The sequence below is a fragment of the Rhinatrema bivittatum genome, chromosome 15, assembly GCF_901001135.1.
Source record: "Rhinatrema bivittatum chromosome 15, aRhiBiv1.1, whole genome shotgun sequence".
Classification (NCBI taxonomy): domain Eukaryota; kingdom Metazoa; phylum Chordata; class Amphibia; order Gymnophiona; family Rhinatrematidae; genus Rhinatrema; species Rhinatrema bivittatum.
In genome coordinates this window covers 80825873-80840492 of record NC_042629.1, presented here as the reverse complement: position 1 = coordinate 80840492, position 14620 = coordinate 80825873, and the positions used below count along the sequence as shown (strand labels likewise).

The window sequence follows — 14620 nt, the reverse complement described above, 5'->3', positions numbered from 1 at the left end:
ACAGAAGGAAGGAAGGACGGAGTTTCTCTCATCTTCTCCCACAACACTGAATAGCAAGTGCCAGGCCAGCTGAAAGGTAGCAGCAGCCCTTAGTATCTGTTTATTCAATCCCTGATCCGAAGGGACATTGACTGCTTCCCTGTCAGTGAATGCTGAAAGTGGATTGCTCTCTTCACTAGCAGGGACCAGAGTCAGATCCCTTCTCAATTTATCTCCCATTGCCTCACATACCCACTTAGAAGATAACTTTTCAAACAAATGGGTGCAGCAGCACATATCTGCATATATATATATATATATTTTATACCATGCATGTATGACATACGTGTGCTTTATGAAACATGTTTATCTCTACCCTGCAATATGGACAGTAACTTTTAAACTGCTGCCAAGTGCACATATGTGCACCTTTGTCAGTCTGTTCCCAGGAATGCGACTATTTATAACATATACATGTATATGTGTGCATGTTATAAAATAGTCTGGCTCCCCGCACACGTGTGCTGAATTTTAAGTGGGTGTGTGCCTATGGAATTTGAGATAAGAACATGCCATACTGGGTCAGACCAAGGGTCCATCAAGCCCAGCATCCTGTTTCCAACAGTGGCCAAACCAGGCCACAAGAACCTGGCAAGTACCCAAACACTAAGTCTATTCCATGTTACCATTGCTAGTAATGGCAGTGGCTATTTTCTAAGTCAACTTAATTAATAGCAGGTAATGGACTTCTCCTCCAAGAACTTATCCAATCCTTTTTTAAACACAGCTATACTAACTGCACTAACCACATCCTCAGGCAACAAATTCCAGAGTTTAATTGTGCATTGAGTGAAAAAGAACTTTCTCCGATTACTTTTAAATGTGCCACATGCTAACTTCATGGAGTGCCCCCTAGTCTATTATCTGAAAGAGTAAATAACAGATTCACATCTACCCGTTCTAGACCTCTCATGATTTTAAACCCCTCTATCATATCCCCCTCAGTCGTCTCTTCTCCAAGCTGAAAAGTCCTAACCTCTTTAGTCTTTCCTCATAGGGGAGCTGTTCCATTCCCCTTTATCATTTTGGTTGCCCTTCTCTGTACCTTCTCCATCGCAATTATATCTTTTTTGAGATATGGCGACCAGAATTTTACACAGTATTCAAGGTGCGGTCTCACCATGGAGCGATACAGAGGCATTATGACATTTTCTGTTTTATTAACCAATCCCTTCCTAATTATTCCTAACATTCTGTTTGCTTTTTTGACTGCTGCAGCACACTGACCCCACGATTTCAATGTATTATTATCCACTATGATGCCTAGATCTCTTTCTTGGGTAGTAGCTCCTAATATGGAACCTAACATTGTGTAACTACAGCAAGGGTTATTTTTCCCTATATGCATCACCTTGCAATTATCCACATCTCTCAGCACTGTACATTTAAGTGCTTAGTTTTGGCGTTTGAGGTATTGAGAGGGGTTAGCCCGTCACATCTTAGGAGCTGTATCCAATGGAATAGCAGCAGTCATGAGCATAGGTCAAATTTGCGGTCTCAGCTTTGACTGCCATCTGTAAAGACCTTCAACATATGATTGCAAAACTGAGCCTTCTCCAGGCTGTGGAATGAATTACCTGCTGTGTTCAGGGAAGAGAGATTTGATGAGTTTCCAGAAAGTTAATGAGAGAAAGTCTGCCCATGTAGTTAGCAGTGGAGTGATAACAGTGAACTATAGATGAATAGTGCAAGAGTATATTAATTATTTTTTTATTTGATTTCATTTTTTATTTTTATCTATTATGTGTAGATTTTTGCATATTGCTCTGAGTGATTTTTTGAATCTGGAAAGGGCAATTCATACATATTTTTAAATAAATAAATCTGCTGTTGCCAATGGTTTGAAGTTTGAACTATGATTGCATGGGCTGATGAAGAAATACATTTAGATCCCAAGGAACAGGGCAATCCTTTATTGGCAGCTTGGTAACTATGGCTTGATGGGAGATAGAAGCTCTATCGCAAATGTCATGGGACGCTGTTATAGCACTAAGGTGAACCTGAGTCAGACAGGGTCCTGACAAAAACATGAAATAAGACAGAAAATCTTTTCCATTTAGGACTAAAAATGGTTCCAGCTTTAAAGAACCTTTTTCAGGAAAAGTTTTCCTCAGTAATTTCTAAGATCAAAAAAGATATAGATAAGTGGCTCATCTCCCTGTATCACTGCTGGGTCAGATTAAGTTATTAAAGATCTCAGTTCCCCCTAGTTTGTTATATTTATTCCAACAACTACCATGTAATATCCTTCTAAACGTAGAAGGAGACCAGCGCGCTTCTTGAAAGCAACCCTCATATCTCTATGCCCATAGCTTGCAGCGTTCAAAGATTTCTGTTTCCATCAAAATCTTAATCACGTTCAGAAGAAGACCGGTACGCTGCTGCATACCACTCCAAACTTTCTGACAAACTCAATGGTATGAGGTAACCACCATACATCTATAAGAGATATTTCATACAGCCCCTGAGGCAGCCCCATTGTGTGGACGAAACGCGGCCCGAGTCGGGCTTTTTTTATTGCATGAACGAGTCTCCAAATAAAGATTCTAAACGGAAATTCCTTGGCATCTAATCGTTTGTGTGGCCCTCATGGCTTTTTTAGATCGCCTACCTCCTTGTTTTATCAACCTAGCTTTATCTGGTTCACAAAATGGCAGAAAGGTAAGGCAGAAAGCTTCTCAGTTGTCCTTCTTTGATCAGAAAGGTTTATGTAACGTCTTTCAAGTATACATTACACTGTGCAGTTTGCGTCGAAACCAGAATATCTTATAAAACATCTGAACGAAGGAGAACTGAGAAGCTCTCTGCCTTACCTTTATGCATTTTGCGATTACTATTGTGGGTCGGAACAACACAACCTCTTATTACACTCCCATCTGTCTGGAAGTGAAAGAAGCATAGCGGGATGGCTTCTTCCAACCTCAAACTATTACTGGATGGCCAGGTTAGAGAATCTGCTATCCCATCCTCCCCGCCCTGGGTCACCCTGCAGAGGGGTAGAACGAAGCTTTTCTCAGGGGTGGGGAGGTGCCAGAAACATTTGTAGATTGCACCTAATTATTGATCACACACTTAATATCTAAAAATTCATCCTAAAAACATTCTGCTCCCATTCCCTCAGTGTTCTCTCTTTGTCTGGTAACTTTTTTTTTTTTTTTTTTTAATAATTGAGGAAAACAACTGAATCTACTTTTGGGGACTGACCACAGTTGGAGTCAGGATGTTGGATTCAGTAGACCTTTGGTCTGACCCAGCATGGCACTTCTTATGTTGTTATGATTGGAGGAGAATTCACTGAGGCCATGCAAAGTATGCAGCATAGGCTCCTGAGAAATATTAGTCTCTGCTGTCTATCAAAATGTAATGTTTCTGGTGTTCAGATTTGTGGAATAGGGACCTACATCTTGACCTTGAGCAAGAAGACTGGGAGAAACTGGGCTGCAGCTCTTAAGATATCACTCTGTAATCATCATAAAGAGTTAAAGTTATGTACCCTGCATCAGACAGACAGGTGTGTGGCCTGCATCGCTGCATCAGACAGACAGGTGTGCGGCCTGCATCGCTGCATCAGACAGACAGGTGTGCGGCCTGCATCGCTGCATCAGACAGACAGGTGTTCGGCCTGCATCGCTGCATCACACAGACAGGTGTTCGGCCTGCATCGGACAGACAGGTGTGCGGCCTGCATCGCTGCATCAGACAGACAGGTGTTCGGCCTGTATCGCTGCATCAGACAGACAGGTGTGCGGCCTGCATCGCTGCATCAGACAGACAGGTGTTCGGCCTGTATCGCTGCATCAGACAGACAGGTGTGCGGCCTGCATCGCTGCATCAGACAGACAGGTGTGCGGCCTGCATCGCTGCATCAGACAGACAGGTGTGCGGCCTGCATTGGACAGACAGGTGTGCGGCCTGCATCGCTGCATCGGACAGACAGGTGTGCGGCCTGCTAGTAGAGGTTAGAAATCCTAGTCTGGACTATTGGAGGGGATGTGGAAACTGCTTAGAATTTAAGATAACATGGCATATACTGTACATTTTTTTTCAGAAATAAATATGTGGTGGCAATATAGATACATTCAGGATTTTGGGTGCGTTATTGAATATGAAATTACAGGCATTGCTGGAGTGACACTCACTTTTTTCTGCATTTTGTTTATTGGGGATCTGAGACTTACTTTTCCTTCAGATCGGAAGAGACCATCATCACCTCTGTTTCATGCATTAGCTGGAATTCTAGTGCAGATGTGCAGCAGGCAAGCTCTGCTGGAGAAGCTAACGACTGGTCTTAGGGGGGAGTGGGGTGGGGATACACTGATTTCACTTTCAATGTCCTTCAAAGACCTTTGATTAACACGCTCTGTTTACATTTGTTCTACATTGGTTTTCATGTGTTTGTATAGGAGGTTGTAATTAAAGAGTTAAACCACTTTTGACTGGTTAGATTTAGGAAATTTTCAGGATAACTGGTGACAATTAAGCTGTTATCTCACATGCTCAGCAGCCTCTATACTTACACGGTTATGAATAAACAATTGGATCCGTTTCTTTGGATAATGCAGATTCTGGAGCCACTGGAAAAGCTGAGATACAAATGGAGTCAGCTGCCGAAGGAAGATGCTGATCAGAAGAGAGGGGAACGAGTCCTCCTGTGGTAAACATGGGACAGAAAGAGCAGGAGCCGTGACTTGAGGGGAGCAAAAACCACACAGAAGGGGAGAGAAAGCCACACATATAAAGGAAGAGAGAGCGTGAGCAAGAAGAAAAGGCAAGGATTGGGAGACGAAACACCCAGAGCGAGAGGAGTAAGAGTTGTCAGCATTAATCATCTCCATATCAGATGCACAGTAATATGATATAGGGTCTCACTTTTACAATAATCATTTTACTCACATACCAAGTATCCAGTGAAGGCAAGGAAGTTAGAAAGAATCATGATCTAATCTGTTTTCCCTTCTCTTACCACAAGTCCTGCAAGACTCCTCCGGTTTTCCTCACACACAGTGCAGCCCATCTCAAAAGTCCATGAATCTGGAATGTAGTTGCCCAGATAATTCAGCTGCACCTGCACACAGAAAGCAATTCAGTGCCTGCAAGCTCTATTACTTCCTATCATAAGTGTGTGCAAAGACAATAAATGTCCAACTCCACAAGAGAAGGGATACAGTACAAATCTGAAACGATGCCTGCTGCTGTGGCGGTTACTACCCTTAGCAGAAGGCATGGAGATTACCACCCTTAACCAATAAGCCTTGATGCTTTTAATGCAAATGCACCACTGCTCCCTGTTTAGACGGCAGGGGGAGAAGGGGAATTGGATTCAGACAACCGAGGGCCTGGAATACTGATGAGCAGACATAAGGGAAAAAGCACAGGCCACCTCTTACGGTCAAGTCCATAAGCAAAGCACGTCAGCAGCTTTCAAGAAAGCTCATCACCCAGTAAAAAATGTTGCTAGCTGCAAGGTTTATGGATTATCATAAGGCGAGGGGGTAACCTGCACAGAGTGGCAGTTACTTCCTTAGGAAGCTTACTGGGCAGACTGGATTGACCATTTGGTCCTTTTCCACTGTAATTTCTATGTTTCTCTTTTTCAACCCCTCTGCAAGAGAGCTGTAATTTGTATATCTTGGGTCTTTGTAGGATTCAGAATCTAAATTTTGCAAAAACTATGGGTACTTAAAAAACAGGGGTCAGCATTCTAATTAGCTTTAAATAGATACATTAATTGATTACTAAGCAATACCATCACCACCTATGCCATAGAAGAGAAAAACATCAGCCAGAAAAAGAAAAGTAAGAGGGCATCCTGCATAACATGTTACGTGTGGATATTTCTGGAACTGCCTGCTAGGAGTGTGAAAAACAATTTCAGGGGGTCTATACTGCCACCGATGGGAGCGGATGTCTGAGAGACCAGCTCCGTCCCCCAACAGAGAAAAAAAACCCAACGTTTTTAGCAAATTTTGACCTATAATTTACTATAACTCGACAAATTCTCTCTCTTACGCGTGCCTACCAACTGAAATGGCCGCGAAAAGGAAAACAGCAGACAAAGCAATTTTCTAAAGGGAATTCAGCCACAGAGGCAGGGCCAGACGATGGCGAGCAGGCCAGACCGCAGGTTGAGAAACCGGGAAGCAAAGACGAGGATTCCAGATCAATCAGTGCAATTTCGGCAAACAATGCTGCTGAAACTTTATCGAGAGAGGAAATTAGAGATTTGGTTTATGGACTTAAGATCAGACATGCGCCAACATAAAACCGATTTATTAGTCTCCATAGCAGAAATCCGAGAGGACCTCGCAGCGCTTAGGGTGCAGGTAGACGAGGTAGATGTCAGAGAGGAAGGCCACGGCGATGCTATCAACAATTTAACTGCACAGCAATCCCATCTTAACAACGAGCTTTTGATTCTCTCCAATATAATAGAAGACCTTGAAAATCGTAATAGGCAGTGTAACCTTAGAATCCGAGGTGTTCCCGACATCACCGCACATCAAATATCTGCCTTCATCCTCAACTCAGGCGCTTCAGATCCTACTGAAATGGATCCACCACAAACAATGATTGGATTAGAGCGAGCTCATCGGCCCTGGGCCAGCGCAGGGATCAGTGCCCTGGCTGTGACATTATTATTTGCTTCCACAGTTACCTGCAGAAGACTCAAATTTATGAGGCAGCCCGAAAACAAAAAGAATGGATGTGGAACTCCCATGCCTTGACTATTTTTTAAGATCTGGCACCAGCGACACTCAAAAGGAGCTATGAACTTCGGGAGGTCACTGCCACCCTGCGCAATAGCAGGATCAGGTACCGCTGGACATATCCTTTTGGATTACAATTACAAGCCAAGGCCATGACTCACCGGATCCGGTCTCTGGCGGAGGCCGCTGATGCATTCTAGCAGGCCCAGCTGCAAGTCGATTTTCAGGTTCCCAAGAAAGCTGCTGAATCTCACAAGATGGAAACCTTCCTAGATGGCATAGAGCGGGTAAAGGTGGGAAGCGACTCAGACGACAATCTGAAGACTCCCGGTCTGCCATGTCAGACCAAGGCTGAATGACTGGGTCACATTATGAAAGGCCACTTTACAGTGGTCACCAAATATTTGATGTGTGAGTCATACTGGAATCAGTTGTTGGGACAAAGTTATATGTAGTATAAGATAGCAATACTCATTCAGACTCTAACTAGGTCTGTGGTACGCATAAGAGTTGGTAATATTTTCCATGTATTTTGTAACTTTTGACCTTGGGTGACGGACTCGCTTTTGGGAGTTCCTTCACAATTGGGTGATGAGGAGGCCCCACAGGAGATTGAAATTCCACAGGATGGGAATGGCGGAATATAAGGGGATGTGCTGGGTGATGTTTGGCAGCATATTCTTCTTCTTTTAAGTAGATACCTCAGGGGCAATATGGATACACAAATAGCCCTCCGCTACATCATTAACAACTCCCCATCTTGGACACAATGGCTTCCCGTTTATCTTTAAATGTGAAAGGGCTGAACACCCCTAGAAAGAGATTTCTATTAAATAAGGAGTTACAGACACAACAAGCTATCAAAGCTCTCATCCAAGAGACATGTAAGGAAGCACCATGAGCATTTATCTTTTTCTTCTTCTCCTTGCACATACAAAATCTTCCAGATATGCTGATGTGGGGATATTAATCTCTACTTTATTAGAACACTAATTGCTCTCTCAGTTCGCAGATCCAATGGGCAGATATCTACTACTCAAAATCCGAGTGGGCACACATATTTTTACTATTGTGAATGTTTATTTTCCTAATGTATCCCAGGTCTCATTTTTAGAGACCATAGATAACCTATTAACAACACATGCAGATGGGACCATAATACTAGGAGGGGACTTTAATGCTTCTAGGAACCCTAAAGCTAGATAATTGTTCAAATTTGTCATTGCCTCTTCATGGTATGCGCAAAACTTGGCAATTATTTTTGCAGCGTTGGAGTTTGGTGAACATATGGAGGCAAAGATTTCCTACCTCACCCTCTTATACTTTTCTCTCTCAGTCCTACAACACATACTCCCGTATTGACTATTTTTTAATTGATAAATACTTACAAAATGATGTGCGTAAAGTGGGCATAGATAGCATCACGTGGTCAGATCACGCCCCCATTTGGGTGGAGGTGCAATTCAGAGACACAGATCCAGGTTTACGTACATGGAGGCTGAATGATAGCCTATTAAAGGATTCTGACTTCTCTTAACAGTTGGGTAAAAATCTGCAAGAATATTTCCACCTTAACCAAATAGATGGGATGTCCCCATCTGAGGTCTGGGAATGCTCTACAACAGTGGCCAGGGAAATTCTGATCTCTAGAGCATCCTTTTGTAACAAAGAGTGGAAGCACCAAAGGAATTTGTTGCTAGCAGACATAGCTCAGTTATCTCAGTAACATGTCTCCACCAATTCTCCACAAATATATCAATGTGGGTTAAAGACTCGTTAAGGTCCCTTGATGATGCCTCCATCAGCCATAAACTAGAATTACTCAAACAAAATTTTATTGAAGGGGGAATAAAGCCGGGCGTTATCTTTCCCAATGGTTAAATGCTTTACACACAGAAACTATAGTGACTTTGGGGTACATCAGAGACCACACGTCTGAGGATATTCGGAGGAGCTTTACCGAATTCTACATCAAGCTGTACAAACAGGATGGATCAATTCGGGATTCCAAGATCAATGATTACTTAGACCCCATAGTCCTGCCTGAGATTACCCAAGAACAGCAGCTATTCCTAGATGGCCCAATTGAGGTCTCAGAAGTTTTGGCTGCAATTAAACAGCTAAAACCGGGAAAGGCCCCGGGGATGGGCGGATTTACAAGTGCATATTACTGGAAATTTGCTCAAATTATAGCTGCTCCTCTAACTGAAATGTTTAATTCCCTCCGGGAGACCAAATCCCTTGCCCAGAACGCTAACACAATTGGTATTTCTGTAATAGTGAAACCCGGTAAGGATCCTATGCAATGTGGCTCTTATAGACCAATCTCGTTGATAAATCTGGACCTTAAAATTCTAGCAAGGGGATCTCTTGCCTAACCTGATTTATCCTGATCAGGTAGGCTTTGTCCCAGCGAGAATGGCTGTGGACAACTTCGCAAAATAGTTGATATAGTTGGCTGATTCAGCGTAATCATACGCCTACAGTTCTTTTATCTATAGATTTATTTATTTAAAAACTTTTCTATCAGTCACTAAGTTATATACCATCGCAACGGTTTACAAATAGGCACATAGACTAAGGTAAGTAAATGTAGGATATCGTACATTCTAACAGGTGCCAATAAAGTTCAGTTACAAATTCATAAATAAAATCATTATTTGAGTAATGTTGGTCAAGTCCAGGTGTATTATTGAGTTACTATCTCTTTGAGATATTACTTCTTAAATGTAGGATTGAGTAAATTCATTCTCAACTGCATTACCCTGTACTTTCATTCTCTACCCTCCACACTCTTTAGTGAAGGCTTTTTTAAAGAGCCATGTTTTTACATTTTTCTTAAAAGTTTTGAGATTATTCTGTAATCTGAGTTCGGGGGGCATCGTGTTCCATAGTATGGGCCCAGCCAATGATAAAGCCCTTTCTCTCACTTGGGTTAATTTTGCTGACTTTACTGAAGGGATTGTTAGTAGTGCTTTGTTTGCTGAGCGGAGGTTTCTTTGTGGAACGTGTACTCGTAAGGCTGTGTTTAGCCAGTCTGCTTCTTTATCATATATTAGTTTGTGTATGGTGCAAAAGGCTTTGTTTTTTATCCTGTATTCGATGGGTAACCAATGTAAGTCTGCTAGAGTTTCGGTTATATGGTCCCTCCTCTTTTTTCCAGTTAGTATTCTGGCTGCAGTATGTTGAAGTATCTGGAGTGGTCTTATCGATGTGCTTGGGAGTCCTAGTAAGAGTGCGTTGCAGTAGTCAGTGCTGGAAAAGATAAGTGTTTGCAATACTGTTCTGAAGTGGGCAGGTGTGAGTAATGGTTTCAATCTTCTGAGGACCATAAGTTTTGTGAAGCCTTCTCTTACTTTTATAGATATGTGTTGTTTCAGGTTGATTTCTGGGTCCATTATTACTCCCAGATTCCTTACTTTTTCTGCCAGCTCAATTTTTTGGTTATTTCTTAGGGTTATCGGTGTTTGAATGATTTTAGTATGTTTTCTCTCAAGGTGAAGGAATTCAGTTTTGTCAATGTTGATAACCAGTTCCATCTGATTTAGTAGTTGTTTAATTATGTCTAGGTACATGTTAGCTAGACTTAATGTTTTTTCAATTGTGTCGTCTATTGGCCGAATTAATTGAATGTCGTCTGCGTAAATGTAATGTATTATCCCTAGGCCTGCCAGCAGATGACATAAGGGTAGCATATATATGTTAAAGAGGGTAGCAGACAGTGCTGAACCCTGAGGTACTCCTGTTTCAAGTTTAAATTTTTCTGATAATGTGTTTTTTATCTGGACTTGAAAAAACCTGTTGTTTAGGTACAATCTGAACCAGTTTATTGTTTTGTCACATAATCCAATTTCTTCAAGTCTTTTTAGTAGTATTTTGTGGTTTACTGTATCAAAGGCTGCAGATAAGTCGAGCATTATAAGGATGTAATGTTTACTGTTATCAAAACCTCTTAGTATGTTGTCTGTTAGTGAGAGAAGTAATGTCTCAGTGCTGTAGTGTTTTCGGAAGCCGTGTTGTGAAGGGTACAGTATGTTATTGTCTAGGTGTTCAGCTAGCTGTTTCTGTACTGTTTTCTCTATTAATTTAGCTAATAATGGGAGGTTTGAGACTGGGCGGTAGTTAATGAAGATTAATGGGTCACTGTTTTTCTTTTTGATGATTGGTTTAATGATTGCCCCTTTTAGTGTATCTGGCATTAATCCTTCAGTTAGGGATATGTTTATGATATTAGTTAGTGTTGGGGTTATTACATTGGTAATCTTTTTTATCTCAGTTGTTCGTATTGTATCGATTTTGTGTGGAGCAGGGTTTATATTTTTTATCATTGATTCAACTTCTTGTTCTGATATTTCTATAAATGAGGACTATATGCTGAAAAAGCATTCGACCTTGTCCTCTGGTCCTTCCTATTCAAGTCTATGGAAAACATGGGATTTGGATCATTCTTTATTAAGTGGATAATGAAGCTTTATGAACATCCCTCAGCTAGGGTGAAAGTCAATAGCAGTTTTGAGGATCCTGTTATAATAGGAAGGGCTACACGGCAGGGGTGCCCTTTGTCACCCTTGCTATTCGCACTATTTCTTGAACCCTTCACGACCCGCTTATGAACATCACCCACAATTACAGGAATTCATATGGGGAGTTATCATTTTAAAGTCTCTCTTTTCGCAGATGATATTATGCTCACGCTAACTGACCCATTTAATTCACTGAGGGGGGTAATTAGGGAACTGGATGCCTTTAGTACAGTGTCGGGCCACAAAGTGAATTATGACAAATCCGAAATTTTAAACAAATCTCACCCAGCGGATGTATCAACCCTCAAGAGTCTTTTTCCATTTAAATGGGCTAAAACAGCACTTAAATATTTAGGGATACGCATTGGAGCAAATGTTGATCACCTCTTTGCACTGAATTATACACCCTTATTGAAGACGATGGATAGGGATTTAAATAGATGGTCTCAAGACGCACACTCATGGCTCGGGCATATAGCCCTAATTACAATGAATATCCTCCCACGTTTTCTTTATTTCTTCACTATCATCCCTATCTATCTATCACCAGCCATTCTACGTGCATGGCAACCAAAAATGTTTGATTTCATTTGGCTTAAATGACCACTCCAAATGTCTAGACTAACCTTATACCAACCAAAGACTCGAGGAGGCCTTGGAGCACCGAATTTATCTTGGTATTTTTGCACAGCCCAACTTCGCGCTCTGGTAACACTGCACAAAACTAAAAATATCCCACAATGGGTCTTACTGGAGCAGCCACTATCAGCCATTCCATGGCAGCATAAATCTACCTGGAGAGCCAATCACTGCATACCTTTTTCTATGCAAACTACACTTAGGATTTGGCAACCAGTGTTGATAGGTAAAGAAAAATATACCTTGCTAACTCACCTTTTTCAAAATGCTATTTTTCCTCAGGCTTCTCTGTCTAGCGCCTTTAGGTTATGGGCAGAAGCAGGCATCATTTGTCTTGATCATATACACATGCAGGGCACACTTATGTCATTGGAGGACTTGCGAACTTGCTATAATTTAGACAAAATGGACTTCCTGGCTTATGCTAAATTACACCGTTTTGTGACGATAGCATCCAGGAATGGTAGCTTACGATTGTCTGGATATTTGTTTGAAAACTACTGCATGAACGCAAACACTATAAGGGGTTTAACTTCCAAAATCTATACCCTTTTAAATGGAAGATTAACTGGCAAGACCAGACAACAGATAGCTTGGACAGAGGATTTGGGGCATGCACTACATGTCAAGGACCAAAGATTTGCCTCAGCGAGCAAATGTTCCATTTCCCCTAACTTTCAGGAAAACGTTTATAAAATGTTGTACCGGTGGCATTTGTCACCTACCTACTTTTCTACATCGCTTAATGCCTGTTATACCAGATGCATGTTGGAGGGAGTGTGGGGGTGTTGGTTCTTACTATCACATATGGTGGCAGTGTGCGAAGTTACAAAACATTTGGCCGACAATCAACTGGTTATCTTTAGTCCTCTGACGTCCCCTGCATGCCTTATTAAATCTGCCTAAGAATACCCTGAATAAATCAGCACAGTGCTTCATACAACAGGTATTCATAGCGGCTCACATCGCGCTGGAAGCCCATTGGAAACAGTGCCATATACCTCACATTTCTAGAGTGCTTCAAAGAGTATATAGATACTACTAATTAGGGCGACTAACAGCGGTACATCATGACCACATGAAATCCTTTGCTCTGATATGGGACTATTTCACCATAGAGCAAGAGGTAATTCATGCCCGGTTGCACCACGAAAGCAGTGGTGTTACTCCTGGTGTTACTCCTGGTGTTACTCCGCGTTACATCCGCATAGGCCATACAGCCATGGCGTATAAGATCAGCGGTCTGTACCATAACTAGGGGCTGCCTTCATGTGGTCATGTAACATTCAATGCTGTCAATTTATATTGTTACAGTTATTCTTGCATTGCCATATAGTTTTGTTTAGACCATGTCATATCTCACAATTGTGTATTTACTCTTACAGGATCACCTTGCTGTAAGAGGGGGCGAGGGGGGTGAGGAGGAAACAATGAAGGCTTTATAAAAAAAAAAGTAACAGGTTATTTTGTATAGCATATAGAAAACAAATCTATGTAATAAGTTTTATTTGCAAGTGTTGTGCTTGCTATCTTTTGAATTGCCTAATAAAATGTTAACAAAAAAACAAAACAATTTCAGTATTCTCTTTTGTAAAAAACATCAATAATCTCAGACTTCCCTTAGAGAATGAAATGAAGCTCTGTGCATGTGTATATTGCATATAAACCCGCAGGCATATTTACACAAAACATAGAAAGAAGCTCTTCTAGCAGTGCTGGAGAACCAAATAGCAGAGCTGGCCCAGGATATTAAGGAATTTATCTGGGACAACTGCCCAGCCTTAACCCTACAGGGCCGCACTTTCAGTCAGTTTAAGGGGAGGCCTTCCTAGGGTGGGTTTTGATCAGAATGAGGAAATAAGAGCATAAGATTTGACCCAGGATCCCAAACAGTAGATTCTATGCTGCTAACACCCAGGAATAAGCAGTGGCTTTCCTCAGCTCTATCTGCTTAATAATGTTTATGGACTTTTCCTCCAGGACCTTGTCCAAACCATTATTAAACTCATCTACATTATCTTACTTTAGCACATCCTCTGCACAGCAGAGAGAACCAGCAGGAACTCTACTCATGCAAGTCAGTACAATTTACACAAGGGTGTACTTTTGAAGGCGATTGGTTATACCAGAGCTTTAGGTATTTAAGATTGCTACAGAAGTACAAATAGGGACAGACACTCATGCTTTTATACCTAATTCATTTTTGCTTGGCAGTTGTAGAGTAGGATGTGCGAATACATGGAAGGAAAACTGGTTTAATGCATTTTACTTCCAAACTATAAGACAACAAAGGGTGAACATTTTGGAAGAGGGTGTAGACTTTCTATTGCTACCCAGGGGAATTTGCACAAATTCTCCTCCTGTATTTTACATGCAGAATTCAACACAGAGAAGAAGAGTCAGCAGTGTTGCACAGAGGCAACGTCAGGGCTTGTGCAGTCTGGCAGAGGCTGCAGTGGCCAGAAATCAGAGGCGGCGATATGCAGGTCACAAGACATAGGATGTATCTATGGCAGTGTAGCTTGAAAATGGAGGAGACCTCAGAGGTAGCAGTAGAAGTAGAGACAGGGAGAGCTGTGGAAGAGGAGAAAGCTGGAAGATTTATAGAGATGGGGAAAAGAGAGCAAACTGGAGGTCAAGCTGGGGAGGGGGGGGAGAAAGAGTTGGGTATAGTGAGGCAGGGGAAACTGATCTGGAGGTCTTGCTGGGAGG

At 41.8% G+C, this 14620-nt stretch overlaps 1 protein-coding gene across 4 annotated transcripts in view; it reads right to left on the bottom strand.

The window, feature by feature from the left end:
* PLOD1 (procollagen-lysine,2-oxoglutarate 5-dioxygenase 1) overlaps window positions 1-14620 on the bottom strand; it is a 230834-nt gene that overhangs the window by 45853 nt on the left and 170361 nt on the right. For all 4 annotated transcript variants that reach the window (XM_029579326.1, XM_029579322.1, XM_029579324.1 and 1 more), the window contains 2 exons: window positions 5003-5104; window positions 4557-4688 (listed from right to left, as the gene is read on the bottom strand). In XM_029579326.1, coding sequence (XP_029435186.1) covers window positions 4557-4688; window positions 5003-5104 — 234 coding nt within the window. The remainder of the gene's footprint in view (window positions 1-4556; window positions 4689-5002; window positions 5105-14620) is intronic.